Source organism: Ylistrum balloti, unplaced genomic scaffold, assembly GCF_031769215.1.
Source record: "Ylistrum balloti isolate Yb309-2 unplaced genomic scaffold, AGI_CSIRO_Ybal_v1 Utg371328, whole genome shotgun sequence".
NCBI lineage: Eukaryota > Metazoa > Mollusca > Bivalvia > Pectinida > Pectinidae > Ylistrum > Ylistrum balloti.
Genome location: NW_026782707.1, coordinates 160,602 through 187,273, shown reverse-complemented (window position 1 = coordinate 187,273; position 26,672 = coordinate 160,602). Strand labels below are relative to the sequence as shown.

The 26,672-nt window shown below is 35.2% G+C and overlaps 3 protein-coding genes across 3 annotated transcripts in view; 2 read left to right on the top strand and 1 right to left on the bottom strand.

The window, feature by feature from the left end:
- The first annotated feature begins 2,031 nt into the window (after positions 1 to 2,031).
- Positions 2,032 to 10,268, top strand: LOC132562042 (15-hydroxyprostaglandin dehydrogenase [NAD(+)]-like). The gene is made up of 7 exons (XM_060226764.1): positions 2,032 to 2,203; positions 2,820 to 2,943; positions 4,360 to 4,472; positions 5,161 to 5,257; positions 7,780 to 7,856; positions 8,803 to 8,963; positions 9,617 to 10,268. The coding sequence occupies exons 1-7, from the start codon at positions 2,111 to 2,113 to the stop codon at positions 9,753 to 9,755; spliced, it is 804 nt and encodes a 267-aa protein (XP_060082747.1). The 5' UTR covers positions 2,032 to 2,110; the 3' UTR covers positions 9,756 to 10,268.
- Positions 10,269 to 12,602: 2,334 nt separating this feature from the next.
- LOC132562041 (fanconi-associated nuclease 1-like) lies at positions 12,603 to 25,768 on the top strand. Its single transcript, XM_060226763.1, has 15 exons — positions 12,603 to 12,679; positions 13,247 to 14,434; positions 14,578 to 14,718; positions 15,276 to 15,480; positions 15,738 to 15,875; positions 17,295 to 17,393; positions 18,102 to 18,236; positions 18,476 to 18,704; positions 18,998 to 19,159; positions 21,348 to 21,504; positions 21,872 to 22,068; positions 22,407 to 22,502; positions 23,614 to 23,742; positions 24,333 to 24,438; positions 25,142 to 25,768. The coding sequence occupies exons 2-15, from the start codon at positions 13,252 to 13,254 to the stop codon at positions 25,204 to 25,206; spliced, it is 3,042 nt and encodes a 1,013-aa protein (XP_060082746.1). The 5' UTR covers positions 12,603 to 12,679; positions 13,247 to 13,251; the 3' UTR covers positions 25,207 to 25,768.
- The window catches only part of LOC132562018 (adhesion G-protein coupled receptor V1-like), a 111,884-nt gene continuing 110,688 nt past the window's right edge, over positions 25,477 to 26,672 (bottom strand). Inside the window, exon 103 of the mRNA XM_060226741.1 lies at positions 25,477 to 26,638. Coding sequence (XP_060082724.1) covers positions 26,360 to 26,638 — 279 coding nt within the window. The 3' untranslated portion in view covers positions 25,477 to 26,359. The remainder of the gene's footprint in view (positions 26,639 to 26,672) is intronic.

The following is a 26,672-nucleotide window of genomic DNA, read 5'->3' as shown; positions in this document are numbered from 1 at the left end:
ATACAAGTCACCCCACCCCGTCAGCTGAGTGACAGAGACCGTATATTTAACACAATATACAAGTCACACCGACCCATCAGCTGAGTGACAGAGACCGTATATTTAACACTATATACAAGTCACACCAACCCGTCAGCTGAGTGACAGAGACAGTATCTAACACTATATACAAGCCACACCAACCCGTCAGCTGAGTGACAGAGACAGTATCTAACACTATATACAAGCCACACCAACCCGTCAGCTGAGTGACAGAGACAGTATCTAACACTATATACAAGCCACACCAACCCATCAGCTGAGTGACAGAGACAGTATCTAACACTATGTACAAGCCACACTGACCCGTCAGCTGAGTGACAGACTGTATTAACACTATGTACAAGCCACACTGACCCATCAGCTGAGTGACAGAGACAGTATCTAACACTATATACAAGCCACACCGACCCGTCAGCTGAGTGACAGAGACAGTATTTAACACTATATACAAGCCACACCGACCCGTCAGCTGAGTGACAGAGACCGTATTTAACACTATATACAAGTCACACCAACCCGTCAGCTGAGTGACAGAGACAGTATCTAACACTATATACAAGCCACACCAACCCGTCAGCTGAGTGACAGAGACAGTATTTAACACTATATACAAGCCACACCGACCCGTCAGCTGAGTGACAGAGACCGTATTTAACACTATATACAAGCCACACCAACCCGTCAGCTGAGTGACAGAGACAGTATCTAACACTATATACAAGCCACACCAACCCATCAGCTGAGTGACAGAGACAGTATCTAACACTATGTACAAGCCACACTGACCCGTCAGCTGAGTGACAGACTGTATTAACACATTGTACAAGCCACACTGACCCATCAGCTGAGTGACAGAGACAGTATCTAACACTATATACAAGCCACACCGACCCATCAGCTGAGTGACAGAGACCGTATATTTAACACTATATACAAGTCACACCAACCCGTCAGCTGAGTGACAGAGACAGTATATTTAACACTATATACAAGCCACACCGACCCATCAGCTGAGTGACAGAGACAGTATCTAACACTATATACAAGCCACACCGACCCATCAGCTGAGTGACAGAGACCGTATATTTAACACTATATACAAGCCACACCAACCCGTCAGCTGAGTGACAGAGACCGTATTTAACACCATATACAAGTCACACCGACCCATCAGCTGAGTGACAGAGACCGTATATTTAACACTATATACAAGCCATACCGACCCATCAGCTGAGTGACAGAGACCGTATTTAACACCATATACAAGTCACACCGACCCATCAGCTGAGTGACAGAGACCGTATATTTAACACTATATACAAGCCACACCGACCCATCAGCTGAGTGACAGAGACCGTATATTTAACACTATATACAAGCCATACCGACCCATCAGCTGAGTGACAGAGACCGTATATTTAACACTATACACAAGCCGACCTGCTCCTATTTCATTTGGAACACATTTGTCACATTCTTAATTTATACGAACACACTGCTGAATTTAGGAACTAATATCTTAATGGCTAGATTACCAATAAGACCCTTGTAGCCTTCTTTATTTATTGTTACATTTATGTGAAGTTTATTCAAGAAAGGGTATATATATCCCTTTATATCTACATTTAGTACGTCACGTATCTTCTTATGAGTTGGTTTGATTAGCCTGTCAAGAATTACTTTTTCGACCATCTGACAGAATATAACGAAGGGCGGTAACTCTGGGAGCTCATGTCAGTTGAGGAACACGCACAGCATATGCTGTACTGAATGCCGATTTCCCCAGAGAAGTACATATCTATACAAAATCAGTGGGGTCGGGGATCATCACAGCAGTGACATAGATCTCGATCGGTTCGTGATGTTGAAACACTTACCAGGTGATGTCTTTTCCACAATTTACCACACGAAGTAGTGTTGTTGATGGATTAACTACGGTAATCATTGTTTTTAGAGTTACTTCCCTTGTTTCGTTACAAGGATCACGGTTGACTCGCATAGAGACACCGGGCAGAAACTTTTAACAGGTCATAAGCAGGGTGATCAAGGCTTCACACGGCCAGTAGACATGAAACTACTCGGGAAAGTTGCAATCGTGACCGGAGGTGCGCAAGGATTAGGTCGTGGGTTCGCCGAGGGTCTACTTCGGAAAGGTGCAAAGGTTAGAAACTGGGACAAATGCTCATCTCCAGTCATCTGACGAGACTTCATCAGGCCCTGTCCACATATGTCCTATATATCATTACAATTAATTTTAATCTGAAGTGAATTATGACGCCTGTCATGAGACATGGCTGATAGGTGGTCTAATAAATATGCATTTACACCCTCTTTTCAAGGCCTGGTCGGTCTAGAAGTTAGAGAAGTTCCTGATTCGAGTGAAGAATAAGGACGAGAGAGAGAGATTAAAGAGGAAAAAATAATTGTTACGGCAATTGAACAAAATTTTTTAAAATCTGCAATATTTCAGTCCAGGTTACTGAGGCAGCTTATTTTCGTAAATCAGTAAATACATTGTTTAAGTAGTCGTTTGATGTAGTAACAACGCTTACCTTTCACATTGCAATGACCACACGTTGGTTTCCACCGGGCACCCTGGCCAAGTTTCCTCACACAGTAAGACTCCATGCACACCTCCAGCCGGGCCAGTGATCCCAGTGTTAGTGTGATTAGTATTTGTAAGCTGAAATAAGTTGGTTCATCATTGCAGTAATAACAGAAATAAGATAAATAAAATTTGAATTATAATTTTAAAAAAAATTTCCATTTCTTGACAGGTTTGTATCTGTGACATTAACTCTGCTACTGGGCTAGCCACTATCGGCAGCTGGAATAAAGAGTTTGGGGCAGGAAAGAGCATGTTCCTCAAGTGTGATGTCACCAACCATGATCAATTTGAAGGTAAATGAGTGATGTTGATTTTTTTAATAAAAAACTCTTCTAGAAAAAATATTTTCTATATTCATTCTTTGATAAGCTCACATCAAGTGATAAACCAGTCAAAAACTATTACTGTTCTGTAGAGTCAGGAGGAATGTAGGGGACACAGATGTAATTTGTCAGGAGAGGTGTGGGGGACACAGATGTAATTTGTCAGGAGGGGTGTAGGGGACACAGATGTAATTTGTCAGGAGGGGTATAGGGGACACAGGTAATTTGTCAGGAGAGGTGTAGGGGACACAGATGTAATTTGTCAGGAGAGGTGTAGGGGACACAGATGTAATTTGTCAGGAGGGGTGTAGGGGACACAGATGTAATTTATCAGGAGGGATGTAGGGGACACAGATGTAATTTGTCAGGGGGGGGGGGGACAGGGTAGGGGACACAGATGTAATTTATCAGGAGGGATGTAGGGGACACAGATGTAATTTTTCAGGAGGGGTGTAGGGAACACAGATGTAATTTGTCAGGAGGAGTGTAGGGGACACAGATGTAATTTGTCAAGAGAATGTAGGGGACACAGATGTAATTTGTCAAGAGAATGTAGGGGACACAGATGTAATTTGTCAGGAGAGGTGTAGGAGACACATGTAATTTGTCAGGAGGGGAAGGGGACACATGTTATTTGTCAGGGGGGAGGGGGGGACACAGATGTAATTTATCACAGGGGGGTAGGGGACACAGATGTAATTTATCAGGAGGGATGTAGGGGACACAAATGTAATTTGTCAGGAGGGGTGTAGGGAACACAGATGTAATTTGTCAGGAGGAGTGTAGGGGACACAGATGTAATTTGTCAAGAGAATGTAGGGGACACAGATGTAATTTGTCAGGGGAGGGGGGGGGCGGTGTAGGGGACACAGATGTAATTTGTCAGGAGAGGTGTAGGAGACACATGTAATTTGTCAGGAGGGGTCTAGGGGACACAGATGTAATTTGTCAGGGGGTAGGGGAGGGTAGGGGACACAGATGTAATTTATCAGGAGGGATGTAGGGGACACAGATGTAATTTGTCAGGAGGGGTATAGGGGACACAGATGTAATTTGTCAGGAGGGGTATAGGGGACACAGATGTAATTTATCAGGAGGGATGTAGGGGACACAGATGTAATTTGTCAGGAGGAGTGAAGGGGACACAGATGTAATTTGTCAGGTGGGGTGTAGGGGACACAGATGTAATTTGTCAGGGGAGGTGGGGTTGTAGGGGACACAGATGTAATTTGTCAGGAGGAATGTAGGGGACACAGATGTAATTTGTCAGGAGGGTCATATTGTTAAATGGAATTTGGTGAGATTGAGTGATTTCTTCTAAAGGGAGAACAATATTTGATTAATAAGCAAGAGCCTTGTGATTAAATTAAATCTAATTTTGTACAGGAGTGATGAAAAAAGTCATAAAGGAGTTTGGTGGAGTAGACATCCTTGTGAACAATGCAGGTGTGAATGGTGAGGAACCAGATACTTGGAGGAGGACAATTCAGATAAACATGGTAGGACATTAGGGGGTACTGTACCAGATAAACATAGGACTTTAGAGGGTACTGTATCAGATAAACATAGGACTTTAGGGGGTACTGTACCTGATAAACATAGGACTTTAGAGGGTACTGTATCAGATAAACATAGGACTTTAGGGGATACTGTATCAGATAAATATAGGACTTTAGGGGGTACTGTACCAGATAAACATAGGATTTAGGGGATACTATCAGATAAACATAGGACTTTAGGAGGTCCTGTATCAGATAAACATAGGACTTTAGGAGGTACTGTATCAGATAAAGCTGGCAGAACTTTAGAGGGGTACTGTATCAGGTAACTGGAAGGACTTGACAATCCATAGAGGGTATTTGATCATTTTATGAGGAGGATTTCCCACATTTAATTGGACCTGAGGGATTAAGCTGGGACAGAAAAGTATACAAGTCAAACTGACAGGACAAAAGGGACATTTGAGAAAGGATTCTCAAGGCTGGAGATGGGCTGTCTATATCAGTCTATAAGGCTTGTAGTGACATGTAGGAGTAACACAGATGAGCATTTAGGAATATGAAATAAAATTTCAAAATGATAGTTCCATATTATAGTTGAATTTAGTAACCCTGATTTTAGAAAAGAATAAGACTTCTGAAGGTAAAATATTTGCTGGAGTTGCATTTTTAACTTCTCTTCATTTAGATTGGTGTAATTGAGGGGACCATGCTAGCCTCCACCTATATGGATAAGACAGCTGGGGGTCGAGGAGGACTTGTGGTGAACATAGCATCAACAGCAGGTAATGGTTGTCTCCTGTTACTACTGTGATCACCTGAATATGTACCCAGAGTGTTGTGTAACTTTTGTAGTGTTGTCAGATATATCCACCATTACTCTTTATGATCTCTGATGTCAGTAACTACTTAACCATTCATTGTGATATTTCTGAGAACAGTAGCATGATCAGCATAGAAAAGGGATGATGTTTTCATGTGATTTTAATGTCTTTAAAATTGGAAATCGGGGCATATTGTTTTAGCTAGTGATGTATTGTGTTGTATTTAAATGTCCTAGCTAGTGATGTATTGTGTTGTATTTGAATGTCCTAGCTAGTGATGAATTGTGTTGTATTTGAATGTCCTAGCTAGTGATGTATTGTGTTGTATTTAAATGTCCTAGCTAGTGATGTATTGTGTTGTATTTGAATGTCCTAGCTAGTGATGTATTGTGTTGTATTTGAATGTCCTAGCTAGTGATGTATTGTGTTGTATTTGAATGTCCTAGCTAGTGATGTATTGTGTTGTATTTGAATGTCCTAGCTAGTGATGTATTGTGTTGTATTTGAATGTCCTAGCTAGTGATGTATTGTGTTGTATTTGAATGTCCTAGCTAGTGATGTATTGTGTTGTATTTGAATGTCCTAGCTAGTGATGTATTGTGTTGTATTTGAATGTCCTAGCTAGTGATGTTTGTGTTGTATTTAAATGTCCTAGCTAGTGATGTATTGTGTTGTATTTGAATGTCCTAGCTAGTGATGTATTGTGTTGTATTTGAATGTCCTAGCTAGTGATGTGTTGGGTTGTATTTTATTTGAATGTCCTAGCTAGTGTTGTGTTGTGTTGTATTTGAATATCCTAGCTAGTGTTGTGTTGTGTTGTATTTGAATGTCCTAGCTAGTGTTGTGTTGTGCTGTATTTTATGTACATGTCCTAGCTAGTGATGTATTGTGTTGTATTTTATTTGAATGTCCTAACTAGTGATGAATTGTGTTGTATTTGAATGTCCTAGCTAGTGATGTATTGTGTTGTATTTGCATGTCCTAGCTAGTGTTGTATTGTGTTGTATTTGAATGTCCTAGCTAGTGATGTATTGTGTTGTATTATATTTAGATGTCCTAGCTAGTGATGTATTGTGTTGTATTTAAATGTCCTAGCTAGTGATGTATTGTGTTGTATTTTATTTGAATGTCCTAGCTAGTGATGTATTGTGTTGTATTTTATTTGAATGTCCTAGCTAGTGATGTATTGTGTTGTATTTAAATGTCCTAGCTAGTGATGTATTGTGTTGTATTTAAATGTCCTAGCTAGTGATGTATTGTGTTGTATTTAAATGTCCTAGCTAGTGATGTATTGTGTTGTATTTGAATGTCCTAGCTAGTGATGTATTGTGTTGTATTTGAATGTCCTAGCTAGTGATGTATTGTGTTGTATTTGAATGTCCTAGCTAGTGATGTATTGTGTTGTATTTGAATGTCCTAGCTAGTGATGTATTGTGTTGTATTTTATTTGAATGTCCTAGCTAGTGATGTATTGTGTTGTATTTGAATGTCCTAGCTAGTGATGTGTTGTGTTGTATTTGAATGTCCTAGCTAGTGTTGTATTGTGTTGTATTTTATTTGAATGTTCTAGCTAGTGTTGTATTGTGTTGTATTTGAATGTCCTAGCTTGTGATGTATTGTGTTGTATTTGAATGTCCTAGCTTGTGATGTATTGTGTTGTATTTTATTTGAATGTCCTAGCTAGTGATGTATTGTGTTGTATTTGGATGTCCTAGCTAGTGATGTATTGTGTTGTATTTGAATGTCCTAGCTAGTGATGTATTGTGTTGTATTTTATTTGAATGTCCTAGCTAGTGATGTATTGTATTGTATTTGAATGTCCTAGCTAGTGATGTATTGTTTGTATTTGAATGTCCTAGCTAGTGTTGTGTTGTGTTGTATTTGAATATCCTAGCTAGTGTTGTGTTGTGTTGTATTTGAATGTCCTAGCTAGTGTTGTGTTGTGCTGTATTTTATGTACATGTCCTAGCTAGTGATGTATTGTGTTGTATTTTATTTGAATGTCCTAACTAGTGATGAATTGTGTTGTATTTGAATGTCCTAGCTAGTGTTGTGTTGGGTTGTATTTTATTTGAATGTCCTAGCTAGTGTTGTGATGTATTGTGTTTTATTTGAATGTCCTAGCTAGTGTTGTGTTGGGTTGTATTTTATTTGAATGTCCTAGCTAGTGTTGTGTTGGGTTGTACATGTATTTTATTTGAATGTCCTAGCTAGTGTTGTGTTGGGTTGTACATGTATTTTATTTGAATGTCCTAGCTAGTGTTGTGTTGGGTTGTACATGTATTTTATTTGAATGTCCTATCAAGGTCTCATGTTTGCTTAGCCTTCCTGAATGATTTCCTCTTAGAGGTGTAATGTTTCTCAAACATTTCAAAATATGTGTATCTGAGCTTAGTAGCGGTATACCTGGTACATTCAAAAGAGTGATTTTTTTCTTTTTTTTACCTGCCATCACAAATAATCTTGCTTTTTATCATTGACAGGGTTAACACCAATTTTCTACGCCCCAGTCTACGCTGGATCCAAGTATGGTGTCGTGGGATACACCAGAAGTATGGCAGTAAGTTGTCAGGGATTCACTGTAAATCTGTAACTACTGAGTGACATCACCCATTGTTAATTTATGAACGTGTTTTATCATATGCCTGATTTTACTGTTGTGTTATTGGTACGACTAACTAAATAATGATGCACTATTTTTTACGTATTTAATCATAGTCTTTCTAAAATTAAACAAGTAGTACATTTTTCATGTCTTCTACATACACAACACAACAGTAGTTTTGTTTAATCTTATGGAATTGCATTCAGTGACAGTGGATATTATAAGAATAAGGAAGGTTGCAGTCCAGAGTCACTGAGATAAGTCATTTGTTGTAGTTATAGGATTACATTCCAGGACATAAGTGATGATGTAGGGAGACTTAAAACTTAAGGGATGAGGTCGGGAGACATAAGACTGAAGGGATGAGGTCGGGAGACTGAAGACTTAAGGGATGAGGTCGGGAGACTGAAGACTTAAGGGATGAGGTCGGGAGACATAAGACTGAAGGGATGAGGTTTGGAGACTTAAGACTTAAGGGATGAGGTCGGGAGACTTAACACTTTAGGGATGAGGTCGGGAGACATAAGACTTTAGGGATGAGGTCGGGAGACTGAAGACTTAAGGGATGAGGTTGGGAGACTTAAGACTTAAGGGATGAGGTGGCAAGACTTAAGACTTAAGGGATGAGGTTTGGAGACTTAAGACTTTAGGGATGAGGTGGCGAGACTTAAACTTAATGTTCCCACTCTAGTGATGAGTGGAACAAGGAGAGGATATCACAAGCTCTGTTTATTAAGACAGCCCTGTATTGGGGAGACAAATTAATGTCGTTCAGTAGACGTAAATCTTAGATCTGATGTGGTGAGTATTACAGGTGATGTACAAGGTAAAATACTTAATGACTATTTATTTATCATTGTTTCTCTAATGAAGTATGCTGTATATACGTCTTTGTTTTCAGGCAAACCCAAGTGCACGGGAAACTGGTATAAGTTATGCAGCTCTTTGTCCAGCATTTACCAACACACAACTATTCAATAAAACTCACTCAGCACAGAAAGAAATCAAAGATGAAATTTTAAACCAAGTGAGCAAAGTTGTAACAGACACAGGAATACAAACGTGAGTGTGGATTCCATAAAGCAGTACTGGTAGACATGAAACATTATCATACAGATTTTAAAATTTGAACATTAAATTTATTCTTTAACGAGTGTAATTTTACTTTAATGTGTGTACTGTACTGTCAACACACTATTACCAAATCAAATAATGTTTAAACATGCCTATTTTGAAATCGCCCTAACTTTCCCCGCAAAACATGTTTGCGGGGGATGTTAATTTGGGCTCCATCTGTCTGTCTGTCCATATATCTGTCCGAGGGTTTTTTTTCAGGCTATAACTTCATTTCAACTTAACTTCACAAAACTTGCTGTATATATTAAGTTAGTACCCTAGTTGTGCCTTTTGCTATTAACAACAGAGTTCTGTTTTTCACAAATTATGGGGATCAAATTGAATTCCCAAAATAGGAACCTAAAAATAGATTAATGTGGGAAACTACATAGGCCATTAATGGTTTCATATGACTTCCTTCTTAATACATGTACATATGTTTGGTTGTAAGACTTTGGTAGACCAGTGATTAAAGAATAAAGACAACTCTGTAATGTTTGTTTTCGGCTTAAACTGGTTTCAGTTAATATGTATTTAATTGTGTATTGTTTAACCTTTTGAACTTACGTTTACTATTTTTTTCTGTTATTTTTCTCTAGGGTGGCTGATGTTGTTAATGGCTTTCTGCTGTTAGTGGAGGCTGACAGCAACAACGGAACTGTCATGGCTGTATCTAAACAAAAAGGCATCCAATATATTAATAAACGTCGACGGAAACCTCAAACCAACAAGCTGTGATCAGACGTTATTGAAACTGCTGTAAACACTGTGATATACTCCTTTAATTACAAAAACTTCCCATTTTGCAGAACCAATGGATGATAATGTGTTTCAGAGAGAATAACGTGTAAATCAGTGTGACTGTTACAACCAGATTTCTCTAATTGGCAAAAGTGTTGCCATATAGGAAAATTAGGAAATTGTCTATACATGAATAGCTCACCTTGTAAAGATCAAGCAAGTTCATCCATATATTTTCTCTTCTTTTAGCTTCGATCATTTAAAAATCAAAACCTTGTCTACCTCTATGGATGTGGAGCATTCCTAGACAAAAGGAACCCAGCTTTATATACAGGGTAATAAGGGGATTTATAAACTTGATTCCTACAAAACTGGTCCAGGAATATTGATCTAACTTAAAATCAAGAATTGGTATGATGTTTGATAAGTCCATATTGAATCTTAGATTTGATTTAAAGAAATTATTTAAATGACTATTTGATATATAATTATATGTATTATAAATATTGGAAGGGATGTCATGATGCGATTTAGTAATTAATTATCGTATAAAGGACATGAAACCATTTGGTTTCCACTTCTTGCCTTAAGGTGGTCGAGGATTTTTTTTAATGAATTATAAAGTTCATTCTAATTAATGCCTGATTAAAAAATATGTGCTAGCAATTACATGTGTAATTACTGTAGGTGAAAAAATGAAAACATATATCATTTCTATTACTTTAGTCAGAACTTTCGAAGTAACAAGATATTTTCTAATATACAATGTGATTGTAAATAAAACAACTTGTTGATTTATTGATTGTTCAACAAAACTATATTTTTTTGTTACATTTGAATAAATTTATGTATATTTTAATGAAATGTGTTTTGGATTTCTTTTGATAAACAACATGATACTAACATTATTATATAAATGTATCAACACAATGTGTATAATGGCTCATGTACTACAGATAGATAGTACTTTCTCATAAAAATAAATTTTGGAAATCGCTAATGAAAAGCTTTTAAATTATTTTCCTGAAATCAGATTTGAATTAAAAGCTTGAAGCTATAGCATTTCCTAACACTTACAATTTGTAAATACAAAATAGATTTCAATAATTAAATGTTGTTTCTTAAAATTTCATTTCAAAATTATATATCATAATTGTGTAACAAAACAGTTTTGTTTTTGTCATTGTTTATGAAAAGGCAAATATAAATTGATGAACTAATTTTATAATTCTGTGTAGACGACTTAACCTGGAATGTTGTTTGACCTTCATTGTAAATTAATTGGTAATCTTTATAACTCTGAAGTGGGTGAATCATATATCTGTAATTGATTATCATTACTACAAAGCAAGTACATAGTAATTCACATACAAAGTGTTCATGTACTGATATCTGTAATTGATTATTGTGATGTCATCCTGACATGTATTGATACAGCAAGAGATCTGGTATTTGGGACAGAAAAGTGAAGTGAAATAACTCTGAGATATTTCGTTAATGTGTGGACAGTCTGTTAAAATAAATTTTATATTAATTGTCCCAATATGATTTACAAGGAACATTTAAGAAATGATTAATGTTTGAATAATCTTTAAAAAATAATTAGTCTTGAACTTTAATGAACAATTAGGATTTGCTTGCATGCATATAGATCGCCTCACATATGGCGTCTTTTGGAGTTAATATGGTAATAATCCGTGGCCGACCAGAATTGGTTTATAAGTTATATACTCCTTGTGTATCTGGGTTAGTTATGTGCTTCCTGTGGAAGCCTCTTGTTCAAAGAGTAATTGTGACACAGATGTTTTTAATATTTTTCAATAGCGCCAAGTTTATTTGGACCATTCGGAACACCAATTGCAAATTGTTGCGTGTATGCAAAATTTTCATCCGATGTAATAGACATGGATAATCTAATCTAATTGAATTTAAGGCTGAAAACTGTCGGCTGTTGGCGAAACGTTAATGTCGGCCTTCAGATATGAAATACTGTTGAATATGCATTCATCATCAGATTGTTCGAAAAGCTACATGTATCGTAGGGTGATTCTGCACGCCTAATGATTCCATGTATTTTTCAAGAACTGATGTATGATCGTTGTGATGCTCCAGTAGTTTAGCTTTATAAATGAAAACAAAAATGTAATTTAGTGGTAAATCAGTCTCATTTGAGGTGAAATGATCGTTGTTTTGTAGCTCCATATATCCATATCCAAACGTACTTACTATGTAATCACACATCAGAGTTTATAATTACGGTATCCACTCTCTTGCTTAGGTGAGCAAATATACCGGTAAATAACACGTGTGTCCAGTTATGATAACAGGTAAGTGACTGGCATGGACACAAATCTGCGTCAAGGTGTTCTCCCAGGTATGACATTACATGCACTGACAGTATGACTGTCAGGATTTGTGCAATCAAGATTGAGCTTCAGACTACTTCCACCTTGATCATATGTTTGAGATGACTGGTGTTGGGTATAACATCTGATGGGTTAGTTGTTCTCTACCAATGTGACCTTGGTTTTCCCCTTCCTGTGTTCCTCTATCATCCAAAACAACATTTGTTCCCTTGGTAACGTCATGATAAAAGCTTCACAGATCTAGAGTTTATGCTGATTGTTAAATAATCATGTCAATTAAATGAAATAAAGGTTCATTTTCATTTTGTGTACATTCTTAACTGACATTTATTCAAAATGTAAACAATTTTAGATGTGAACTAGACGATGCAGCCTCTCATTCTCTTTTTTTCCTTTCATTTTTCTGTTCCAGACCTTGCACATTTTGACTGTGGTGGAATCCTCCATTTACGAGGATCATAACATCTGTAATGGAGTCTAGATTTTCTCCTTATCTACAGACCAGACTACAAACTTGAATAAAAGTTTAAAACTGGCGTCAGAAAAAAAAGCAAGGTGGGTGAAACAGGTCCTTAATTAGGTTGAGATTTCCATGGAAAGCCAAGATGAGACATCTTTGTAATTTACAACCATGTGAACAACAAAATTTTGAAATGCAATGATTTTATTGATATTTAATTTTCAAGATGATACATCAAATTGAATTTAGTGTATTTGGTTGAGATGTTGAGTTCGTTCAGAATTAAACCCAACACTACAACTGCTCAGTTGGTTTAAGTGTTGGTCTAGGTACATGTAACCTCAGGTGAAGACTGATCAGCTGAGATTGAAACGATGCAGTGAAATAAAGTTTTTGTAGATAGTGAATTATATTGTCTTGATTACAATCCTTTTGGCAGACCCCTATCCCACACCGCCCAGACATACCACTATATTCTGTACCTTAGAATTAAAAGTTAACATTAAAAGCACATTTTTTTTTATAACATGTTGCTTGCAGCAATTAATGTTTGTGTACATACCATGAAAATAGCAGCAGCCATAACTTTGCAGTTCCATTTTTTGGTCTTTACATTGCATCATGTTAGATCTTTTCAACTGCTTTATTTTTTTCTCACTCAGAAAACATGAAGCCAAAAGGGATAGGGAAGAGTCCTAAGAAATGGGGAAAACAGAAACTGAAAAAATCTCCACCACCAAAAGGTGTTCAGACCATAACAGCCATGTTTAAACAGCAGACTGCTGGAGTGTCAAAACCTTCTTCAGGCATCTCATGCAATGTCCAGCAGGACAATCCTAGTGTTGACACTGATTCTGATGATGTCACAGTCATTGAAGTAGAAAGTAAATATTTTCAAAAAACTGAAAATAAAGGTGATTTGAAAGCAACTCTCCCAGAATCTGTATCTCCTTTCATTAAAAAACGTAGAAGTTCTTCAAGATTACATCTCAAGAAATCTGTTTCAAAGAAAATATTTCAAGATGAAATGGTGAAAGTTGATGATGAAACAGAAAATGAAGCTGGTGACAATGAAGAATCTCCATCACAAAAGGAGAATACTTGTAATGTCAAGTATGGGAAATCATCAACCAGGAAGTCTTTACAACTGTCTCTACGGAAAAGAAAGATATCAGAGAGTGATGATGATTTTGTGACGGAAGACAAAAAGAAAAGAAACCACACTAAATCTCTGAAAAAGCAAATAAGCAAAGAAACTGAAAAAAAGAGCAGTTCATTTGTAGACCATCTTAAAATCAAGCCAGAGAGTAAAAACAAAATAAAAAAGACATCAAAGAGTGAGAAATATTCCAGAGTCAGAGATGGAACTCCTACAGATGGCGAGGAGTCTGAAGTGGAAGTAGAGGATACAACGGGACCTAGAAATAGACCTTCATCAGCAGGAAACATTTCTCCATCTAACAAATCTCAATTAAAGCTACATGACAATGCAAACAAACAGAAATTTTCTGGAAAACAAAGCCAAATTAAGAAAACAAAAATATCCATTGGTAAACAAGAAAAAAAGTTAAATGTTAAAGGGGAGAGCCAGGAAGAAGAATCTCAACCAGTAAATATTCCTAGTGACGGATTGGTGGAAATCATTGAGACAAAAGACAGTCAGGGAGGCAGTATGACAACTGACAGTCAAACAGACAGTGTAGGAGAGGATTTAAAGGAGAAGTACAAAACACCATATTATCATGAAAACTTTAAAGTGATTATGACGACAGTGCTGGGGGAACCTGATTATGTGAAGCTTTTCAGTGAAGATGATATGAAATTTATTGGAAAATTTCAAACATGCTCAGGTACCAGTAACATATTGAATATATTTTGTAAATATTTTTTGTTTTAAATTTTGTTTAATTGTAACTACCAGTAATATCAATATTTCTGCTTTGTTCTATTACATTCATTCATCACCTACTTTTGTAATATTTTCTTTTTTAAGAATCTGCACAAAAGCTGTATATTCGCCTGTTCTCCAGAAAGTTAGCATGGTTACCAATATCTAGAATAAAGTATCCAGAAATAGACGATGATCTGACACCAGTTATGATGCAGCTGGCCAAGCATCACCTTGTTCAGATGGGTAAATCATTTGATCAAACCTTATCAGTTTCATAAATGACTGATATCAACATGTGACTTTGATGTTCAACTCTTTTTATACCTTGAATTGAAGTATCATATTGTGAAAATTACACTACATAGCAGTAAATTGTAAGGTACAAGTGTAAGTGTAAAGTTTACAATCACTATAAGTGACAGAGGAAAGGATAAGTATGCATATGCAAAATTTAAAGTAAAAATTGACACTTAATAAAGCATGAATTATCAATTAACAACAAAGGATGGTTATTGGGAATTCATGTATAATATTTCATATCTCTACACCAAAATTAGTATTAAAAAATGTTTACTTTACATATGAGCCTAGATCAGTCTGTTTTCGTGGGCACTTTAGATATAACATAACACATTTAACTTTTTTCTTTATGAAGAAACAAACCAGTGAATGAAACCGATGGATACATGATTTCTCTAATTCTATGTAACAGCTAATAACACTGATGATTATGGACATAGAGGGCTAATAAAAAACAATGATGTACCCTGTCAGTTAACCTACTGGATTCTGTGTTTCAGCGGATTGTCTTACTGACCTTCAGGTGACATTGAACATCTTATCTGCTGGAGATTTGAAAACTCTAGCTAAGACCTATCACATCAATGTGACCAATCAGAACAAGCCTGATATAATACAGATGTTGATAAAGAAGAGTAAACAGAACACCATTGGCTCCATGTTCAAGGTGGCAGGTTGTGGGGGTTCTAGTACCATGATCAACAGGTGTGTCACTGTATACCTTCAGTGTCTTCTCCAGTACACTGTAGTTTTCTCCTCTTCTTAAATATTGATAAACTTGCAAGGATTTGATAAATATTACCCACATGTTATTAAAAATAATTGTTTAGGGAAAACCATTAACTTAATTTCAATTGATAAACTTTATACTGTTTATCTATCAAAATCCCAAACACATTCACAAAGTTATTCTTGTATGTTTCTACTGAATTAATATTGATGTTCTGATATTCCTCGAACAGAGCCAAGAAATTACTTGGAGGTTGTGTACACTTGATGGAAGAGCCAAGAACTATATTTCTCAGGCTGTTGATGCTGTTCTCTCTAAATGACACCATTCTTGATGAAGACAATGGTTCTGGTAACCAGGGACAACAGCTGTAAGTCAATATATGTTGAACGCAGAGTTATGTGGATGGAAAACTAAAAATAAGAGGCATCTACATTGTCTTGTCTGAAATTGTATGTATGAGCTGAAGTCCTGTTTGTTTGACAAACTGGAGTTGAAACTTCAAGAATCACTTGCCGTTTTCATAATTCTATCCAGTAATTGACTTTAATAATTATGGTATGCTCTACGCATCTATTTTCATCTGAATAATACAATTTCACATATTATATATAGGGATATTATTAGAGTGGCTTCCTGACAATGAAAATAAACCTCAGGCTGTTTAAATGGTATGATATGAGTAAAATCTCACAGCAAATATTGTCCCGATGTTGAATTTTGCTCAAATTTGGGAAGAGCTCACAATTACTAATAACCATAACAGCACCATACAAATACTGTAGTACGATTACTGAGTATTTGTGAGTTTTGTGTGGTACTTGTCCCAGTCAGATTGTGTTAATAAACCAGTGATTTCACAGTTAAAAGTGAGTACCTCCATTTTGTGGCCATCTATATCAGCCATCTTGAAAAGACCATTGCTTTACAGGTACACAACAGGGATCTATGTAGTTTTATTATACCCCCAATCAAAGATTGGAATGAGATTTTGGAATGCTGTTACCAGTCGGTCATGCCATACATCTGTTTACATCACCATTTCTGGATAATAGCTCAAGTTCCTGTAGACAATTCATACTTCACACTAACCTTTATTGGGGATGCATACTTCGGAAAGATTTTCGAGTAGAAAGTTCAATTGTCAAGGTCACTCCATAGCTGTTATCCCTGTGGTTCGGTACACCCTTCCTCAATTAATGTACTAGACATAACAATGAAAGAAAAACTTATTATGAAAAGGTCCAGCATGCCCGAGTATTCTGTTGTATTCAGCTGGTTGCCACATGGTAGAATTACATTATGGAGCTTAATATTGTACTTATGAAGTGTTCATCAGATTGAGTGATAAATGTTATATAAAAACAGTATCCATATTTCTTGTGAAATGATAATAATTTTTTACGAACCTGCTTTTCTTGTTGAAAATAAAGCAAAAAATGTTCTGAAATCTATTATTTTTGTGCTTATATCAGACAATTGAGACAATAATGAGACAATTCTCACTTGAATTTTATGTTCTTACAACAGCTTGTCAATTTACAAACCACTGATTATAAAAAATAATACCACAGGTACTTTTAACTACAGATCACTCCAAAGCAGAACAAGACCATATATAAGAACTCTTCTTCCTAGGAGGTGCAATACTGAGTAGTAGGACATGCTGCCTTAAGTATAAGATAATCAGTTGTTGCCAGTTTATCGTTGTTTTATTATTTCCAAAGCTGACTGATACTTGGAGATATTTCAAGTTTGATGAATGAGTAATATACTGGGAATTATATAGGTTTCAGATGCTGCAAGTAAACATAGGAAAAGTGGTGTATCCGGCTTATACAGTAAACAAGAGCACTGCCATATTTGGGGACAGGGATACTTTCCTCAGGTAAAAACAACTTTGTACAGAACGTACAAGAGCATTTCTATATTTGGTAACAGGGATACTTTCCTCAGGTAACAGCAACTTTGTACAGAACGTACAAGAACACTGCCATATTTGGGGACAGGGATACTTTCCTCAGGTAACAACAACTTTGTACAGAATGTACAAGAACACTGCAATATTTGGGGACAGGGATACTTTCCTCAGGTAACAGCAACTTTGTACAGAACTTATAAGAACACTGCCATATTTGAGGACAGGGATACTCTCCTCAGGTAACAGCAACTTTGTCCAGAACTTAAAAGAACACTGCCATATTTGGGGACAGGGATACTTTCCTCAGGTAACAACAACTTTGTACAGAATGTACAAGAACACTGCAATATTTGGGGACAGGGATACTTTCCTCAGGTAACAGCAACTTTGTACAGAACTTATAAGAACAGTGCTATATTTGAGGACAGGGATACTTTTGTCACATCAAGTGAATTTTTGGTGAGGGATTTATTTTTGGGTGTTCACATATCAGGAGTATTCAGAAGAGTTGCTGCAAACATATTGACTATTAATGTTAGAGTTACACTATTGTTATTGTATTGATAGAAAGCTCAGGATTTCTTTAATATTGAAAATTAAACAGTTTGCAAGTCTGAAAAATTTGTATCACAATGATAAATTCATCTTCATTGCTGTTTGGTATGTTCATTTCAGCTTTACAAATGCTGTGACAATGGAGTGTGACATTCTCACCAAGATAGAGAAGAAAGACTTTGATCATGCGTTCAATATCTACCAGTCAGCATACGCAGAGTATGACAAACTGACACAGGATCCCACTGTTGTAAAGTAAGTTGTCATGCCTCCCAACCTTATAGAGAGAGAAAAAGAGAGAGAGAGAGAGAGCGAGAGAGAAAGAGGGAGAGTGGGAGGAAGGGAGAGAGAGAGGAGTTGTTTCTGGTAGACTGTTGTCTTCTCAACCTTGTATTCATACCAATTATTTTTTATTAAAAATAAAAACTTTTCTTCAAAAATAGTCATTTCTCTGCTACAGTGAGAACTTAATGTGTTCTGTTTTGTTGTAACAGACATGATCAAAATCTGCCAGATTTTCTGCGGTCCTACACAGCATGTGGGGTGTTTGTGAGGGTGATGAATCAGGGAGTAGAGGTACTACAGCGCCGGAAGGACTACACACAAGCAGTCCGACTCCTGGAGAAACTGCTGAGTCAACACATGTACTGTGTCACTTACCGTGGCCACTGGTGGGAACGCCTTGCTCTGAACTATGATGCTCACCTCAAACAGCCAGCTAAGGTACGAGCATCTCAAAAAAGTTATTGTCTGTGATTTGGGAGAGTGGGGGGAGCATATAGACAAATTCCACATATATGTTCTATCCTGCCATGTTGTGTCACATCACATCCCAATTCCATCATGTAAGCCAATATCGTATTCATTTTTTTCAGAAGTCCAAGGTCAAGTCATTAGCAAGTAACTTCATTCGTTTATTTATGTATCGTATTCATTTTTAAAGTCATTAGTTTATGTACAATGATTTTATAAAACTTACTGCATAGTACTTAACAATATCTCCCTTCTCGACTCAGACGCTGAAGTGTGTTAAGGAAGGCCTCGAAGACAAGTATGTCAAAACAGGACACAGATTGGCTTTGTTTCAAAGGGCAGAGAAAATCTGCTCTGCTCCCAAGTCAAAATTTAAAGAACAGCTTGTCACCTTTCACCATGAACCAGTCGTGGAATTCCCTGAGGTATAGAACAAATAGAGATTTGGGTATTTCTAATGTAAAGGAGAACAAATTTGATCTTGTATCACAACGACTTATAATAACTGATTTTCTGACAAAAGAATAAAGTTATTTTTCTTACTTTTCTGATGTGTGTTTATAAAGTTCTGAATTATTAAAAAATAAAGCTGCATCAAGCCATGGAAAATTGAAATTTAACCTGATGTTTATATATCTAGAAATATTTTATTTTTTTGATGCCTTGGAAAATTGAAATTTAACCTGATGTTTATATATCTAGAAATATTTTATTTTTTTGATGCCTTGGAAAATTGAAATTTAACCTGATGTTTATATATCTAGAAATATTTTATTTTTTTGATGCCTTGGAAAATTGAAATTTAACCTGATGTTTATATATCTAGAAATATTTTATTTTTTTGATGCCTTGGAAAATTGAAATTTAACCTGATGTTTATATATCTAGAAATATTTTATTTTTTTGATGCCATGGAAAATTGAAATTTAACCTGATGTTTATATATCTAGAAATATTTTATTTTTTTGATGCCATGGAAAATTGAAATTTAACCTGATGTTTATATATCTAGAAATATTTTATTTTTTTGATGCCTTGGAAAATTGAAATTTAACCTGATGTTTATATATCTAGAAATATTTTATTTTTTTGATGCCTTGGAAAATTGAAATTTAACCTGATGTTTATATATCTAGAAATATTTTATTTTTTTGATGCCATGGAAAATTGAAATTTAACCTGATGTTTATATATCTAGAAATATTTTATTTTTTTGATGCCATGGAAAATTGAAATTTAACCTGATGTTTATATATCTAGAAATATTTTATTTTTTTGATGCCATGGAAAATTGAAATTTAACCTGATGTTTATATATCTAGAAATATTTTATTTTTTTGATGCCATGGAAAATTGAAATTTAACCTGATGTTTATATATCTAGAAATATTTTATTTTTTTGATGCCTTGGAAAATTGAAATTTAACCTGATGTTTATATATCTAGAAATATTTTATTTTTTTGATGCCTTGGAAAATTGAAATTTAACCTGATGTTTATATATCTAGAAATATTTTATTTTTTTGATGCCTTGGAAAATTGAAATTTAACCTGATGTTTATATATCTAGAAATATTTTATTTTTTTGATGCCATGGAAAATTGAAATTTAACCTGATGTTTATATATCTAGAAATATTTTATTTTTTTGATGCCATGGAAAATTGAAATTTAACCTGATGTTTATATATCTAGAAATATTTTATTTTTTTGATGCCTTGGAAAATTGAAATTTAACCTGATGTTTATATATCTAGAAATATTTTATTTTTTTGATGCCTTGGAAAATTGAAATTTAACCTGATGTTTATATATCTAGAAATATTTTATTTTTTTGATGCCATGGAAAATTGAAATTTAACCTGATGTTTATATATCTAGAAATATTTTATTTTTTTGATGCCATGGAAAATTGAAATTTAACCTGATGTTTATATATCTAGAAATATTTTATTTTTTTGATGCCATGGAAAATTGAAATTTAACCTGATGTTTATATATCTAGAAATATTTTATTTTTTTGATGCCATGGAAAATTGAAATTTAACCTGATGTTTATATATCTAGAAATATTTTATTTTTTTGATGCCTTGGAAAATTGAAATTTAACCTGATGTTTATATATCTAGAAATATTTTATTTTTTTGATGCCATGGAAAATTGAAATTTAACCTGATGTTTATATATCTAGAAATATTTTATTTTTTTGATGCCATGGAAAATTGAAATTTAACCTGATGTTTATATATCTAGAAATATTTTATTTTTTTGATGCCTTGGAAAATTGAAATTTAACCTGATGTTTATATATCTAGAAATATTTTATTTTTTTGATGCCTTGGAAAATTGAAATTTAACCTGATGTTTATATATCTAGAAATATTTTATTTTTTTGATGCCTTGGAAAATTGAAATTTAACCTGATGTTTATATATCTAGAAATATTTTATTTTTTGGATGAGGTTTTACTCTTTTCAAAGATTAATTCTAATTACTCTCAGAATCTAAACTTAAGTATAATTTGGATTGCCAATCCTGTGTTAACGTGATTATTCTATATCGGAGGTATGCCTGGAATACTGATGTTATGTAAATTTGATTTTTTGTTGTGCAGGTGTTTCTGGATGGTAAAGTGTTACCAGACAATGTTCCGGGAGCAAGGTTTCGCTTCCTGATGTCTACACCAGGTTCAGAGGACCCAGACAACCTGACATTTTGTGGTGTAGAACAGCTTGTACTGGAACACTACCTTCAGAATGGCTATACAGATGGTAAGTACTATCACTCTATCTCGAGAAGTGCCAAGATCCCTTCTGGTATTGAATAACAATTGATACATTGAGATACAACCATACCTATGTATTGTAATTAATCTAAAGGTCAAGCAAGGACACAGAGAAAAGAATGTCTGTATTATCCTGCTACAGAGTTAAGTTCTACTGAAATTATCCATGTTTCTGCTGTCTACTGGTTATTGCCCAGACTATTTTCACAAAATCTGATATTCATGGTTGGTACCTCACCCTACACATAGTAATTCTAGTGACTGAACTGAATACGTTTGGATTTGAAAGTATGAAACTGACCTCTGAATAAAGAACATAATTATACAGTGTAAAACATCATTCCTTTTGTCAGGTTTACATGCAGAAGGAGGTACTGTTAGCAGTCTGTTTATGCTGTTTTTCTGGGACGTGATCTATTGTGACATTCCCGATGCCTTCCACTCTGCCTATCAGAGTATGCCACTAGACCTTCACAGTGATCATTTTTATGCCAGTCGTCAGCACATGATTGATAAACGATTGGAAAAACTAAAGCGAAGTTCAGAGGAGGTATTTGTACCATTTACTTTACAGTAGTCATCATTAAGTATTGATGTTTGCTTAACAAATCATTGATGGTGCCATATTACATGCAGTTTGCAATCAGGATGTTTCTTGATTTTGATTATCTTTTCCTTAATTCTGCAAACGTTATTTTCCACAGATTCTTCATTTCATGGTTTTCATGAAAAATCAAATATTGTATTAAGTAATTTTTACTGCTTTTATTAAAATGGAATGAAAGTTGGCTTTGCTTCCGAAGAGCTTTAAATCATAAGGAAATATGAGTGGCTTTCATTATGGTACTATTGACCATTAAGTGACCAGATATTGATGTATTTTTCCAGGAGCTACACCAGATGGTTTCTGATGTCTGGGAACACCATGAGGGAGAGTCGGGTGGCATGAACTGGGACCGTTTCTCAGGTGTTGACCATGTAAAGGTAGGAGAGCTGTCTGTCCACAGTATAGCCAAGAAACTTAAGATTTTGGCATTGTTATTTCAGTAGCAAGATATTGGTCACAAGTATCTCTGATATCTATCTTGTACTTTATCATTTTTTTGTGTCACCTGCCAAAGGCAACATATACCCCTCGTAGGTATTACTCTGTCGGTGGCGGCACTGTCATCCGCACAAAGGTTTTTTATGCAATAACTTGAGTTCACCGTTACTGTAAATAGTAAATTGTTTTTTTCACAGTACACTTTGGCCAATCTACCTCAAACCTCATACAGTGCTTCCTTACCAAAAGTGCTTGCTTGGGATTGCTATTGATGTCAAAAGGTCAAAGGTCAAGGTCATTGTTATTACAAATAGTAAATTGTTTTTTCATAACTTCAGTTCCCTTTGGCCGATCAAAATCAAACTTCAAATAGTGCTTCCTTACAGAAAGTGCTTGTTTTGGATTGCTATAGAGATCTGAAGGTCAAGGACAGTGTTACCATATATAGGAAATTGTTTTTCATGCTAGAACTTGGTTTTTCTTTGGACAATTAGACTCAAACTTCATACTATGCTTCCTTTCCAAAGGGTCTTGCTTGGGGTGGGTTGCCACTGCTCCTGCCGTATTTGGAACAAATCAGTATTTTTTTTTTGAATTCTATTTCTTCGCGTAATTTTGATATACGAATCTATCCTCGGGTTTCAGTTCCCTACAACACTATACATCTAATCTACAAGTTAACTTATCACATCTCAAACAAACAAACAAATTATATTAATGGACTAAATACAATGAATATCTATGGCTATTGTTCCATAAAACTCTTCTCCACAAACCTTGCTGGGAAGGCAACACATCAGCTTCTGTGGAATTCTTGTTAATGATAAAGCATACAGTCAACTAGGAAAAGATTCAGTGTTTTCTGCATTAAGTGTAAAAATCTATCAAAAAGTCATGTACTATATAATCCTGTATTTCCCTGGTTTGCATTGAATCCATCTTGTTGTTTTACCAGACAATTTTGATTGTTCAGGTCTTAACATAATTAATGTAAATATCATCAACAATGTGGTGTGTGTAGTTTGTGAGCTGAATCTGCTTTGCCCACAGGGCCTAGTGTCATGTTTTGGAGGGAAGGTGATCGCTGGTATCCTGGAGAGATATGCCTGTAACCCTCGTCAGACCAGAGGTGGATTTCCCGATCTGACGCTGTGGAATACTAGTAATAAAACTGTCAAGGTTGGTTCAAGTTCTGTTTTGCTTGCTGTAATACATGTGGATTAATGACTTATCCTGTGTGTCTGAAAGCCAACTTGATTGGTGATCGTTTTGTGTTAGTCTGAAAGTTTTAACTCTAAGTAAAATGCAAACTTGTCATCACAGAAGAGCTTTACACCTTTAAATCAATAATCCATTCTGTCCACTGGGATTAAGACCGATGGACCAATCAGAGGTTTCCTAGTTAGTTTAACTTTGAATTGTGGCAGCAGAGTACTTAAGGTCTTATTTTATTTAAATACTTTCAATATTATTAAATAAATGCAATTTGAAATATAAAATAATGCTATTTAGCTATGAAATGAGAACATTTATGATGGGATTTCATGTATTTTGGTTTTATGTTGTTTTATAGTTAAATCAGGGATGACATGTGTTTCCAGGAATTCTTGTTTCCAGATATGAAATCATATTTTGGTTATGTAGATAGTTTGCATACAAATTCTCTGTCATTAACGAACCTCAAATCATGAAATAATTTGATAATATGTGTAATCATAAAATTAACATACTTCATTAATCTCCTGTAAAATGTACATGCCTATTTTCAGATCTGTGAAGTGAAGGGTCCAGGAGATCGCCTCTCTCATAAACAGATTCTGTGGCTGAGCTACCTGATAACCCTAGGAGTAGATGCAGAAGTCTGCTACGTCAAAGGTAGGGCCACTTCAGTATAAATATCTGATAAAACTTACCAGCAAAAGACACCGGTTTTCATCAGATATTCACACTTCATATCTTTTTAGTGGGATATGATATTAATTTGTTCCATTGTACTGGTGTAGGTATTGGTAAGCTTTAATTAAACATATGTAATGAAATATATTTCCATGCCTTAGAAACCATAACCAGTCCTCCCCTGTGGTTCTTGTACAGCTGTTACTTAGGCAGATAAACTAAGGAATTTCACACTTGTATATCTATACATCTGTACATATAGCCCACCACCATTGATGTATGTTCTCATCAGTAGAGAAGTGCTTGTTGATTATTTTCAAAGTTTTTTTGTAGGTTTTCCATGACCTGTTGTAGCATGTTTAATTTTCTGACAAGGAAAACAAAATGGCAGCAGCCATTTTTCTGTTATTTCTTGGAAAGGGCAGGACCAATTGTTCTACAATTTTATGTTGGTTTCCCATGGTTCATCTTTATGCAGGATCAATTTTTAGGAGTGTCAGAGAAAAAAAAAATAAGAGCAAAGAAGGGAAAAGATCTTGCTGATAAAGAAACAATGATTGTCATATAATGGTTTACACAAAGATCCTTCAGAATCTCTCTTGTTGTTAACTTCTAACTTAATGCATGAAGATTGTTGTCAAGTTTTTAAATGTCTAGTTTCAATTTTTTTCTCTCTTTGTAGCTGTGAGCACAAAGATGTTAAAACATTCCTCTATGACGAAAGAGACTTTGAGTGTGGGATGTTGAAATTACATTGATAAGCAGATCCAGAAGAGGTGCCATGTTGGAAAGCTGCAAGATGTGGTTGATGGAATAGACCCGAGGTGCTGTATACTGTAGTGCTATTTATGTGACAAACCAGCTGAGTTTACAGTGCTTAAGGTTAAGTCTGTGATATTATCTCTGTTATAGTCCGGTTGTTTGTGATTGATGTATGATTAATTTATACAGTTAATACAGGTTCTCTTTATAGAAATTTTATTGTAAATTTTTGACAATATTGTATATATTGAGCATCAAAATAATGATGTATGAAGAATATAAATGACAATGTAGAGACAATATACAGCTGACATTGTGAAATAATAGTTATAAAACCCAATATATACAAACAACATGGTACATATCCTTAACAAGTTTTGACATAACATGTGTTGTGTGAATGGTTGTAACATTGAAAATATATTGCATAAATCTTGAAACTATGTCCTGTGTTCAATTTAAAATTATGCAGCCACAATTTAATAGCTAAAGAACATAATCAGGTCTACCCTGATATATATATATCTACTGTTGGTCTATTGCAATATTTGCCAAATAAATTAAATGAATATCAAACATGGTCTACTTCATTTTTTGCAAAATATGGCATGAAACAAAAACACAATAATTTAAAATACTGCACCACATATCACACTAAACATATATCACATTAAGCTTAAAAGTGTTGGACTGCTGGTTACTAAAGATGTTGGACTAAATGATTTACCAGTTAACCAGTCCATACAATACAATCTATTACTGTTTAAACTACCAGGTATTCTATTTTCTCTCTAATGCCTTATTCCTACTTGTACATTTTATCGTAGAACTGACCACCTTCAGGAATTTAACTTCATTTTAACTTTGGTTTTAGCCTTCAATAAAATGAGTTGACTAAAAAAAGGAAAATGATGGAATATATTTGAGATCACTTGCTTTAATGAAAGCAGCTGAATTTTTATGTACTTTAAAACCAGCCAATGCAGGATTGACTTGCGACACCTTAAATATCATGATAATTTGAAAACTGAGTTAATATTGCACAAAATCAGACTAGTTTCAAGCAAACTTTTGATATTTTGACCATAAAAGATATTAATTCCTCAACATACAAGTTATACAAAATATTAAATGAAATTCATAAATGTGTATCTGCAATGGATATTCTTCGCATTTCATATTTATCTACTTTACTGGATATTTCTGATATTTTGTCAGAGTCCAGACTGTTGACATCACTAGCAGTGTAACTGCCATCAGTCTTTAATGCATAGAGCAAGTCATCAAAGTCTTTATCAGTGTCCCCTTCTGTCGACTGTACCAGGACAGGTGGTGTCACATAAATGTTCCCACTAGATGCCAGTTGGCGTTTCACCTTCATCGTACTCTTGAATGGAATGGAGTCACGCTCCCAGCTCTGAGAAAACAGGAGATATGGACATTCAACAACA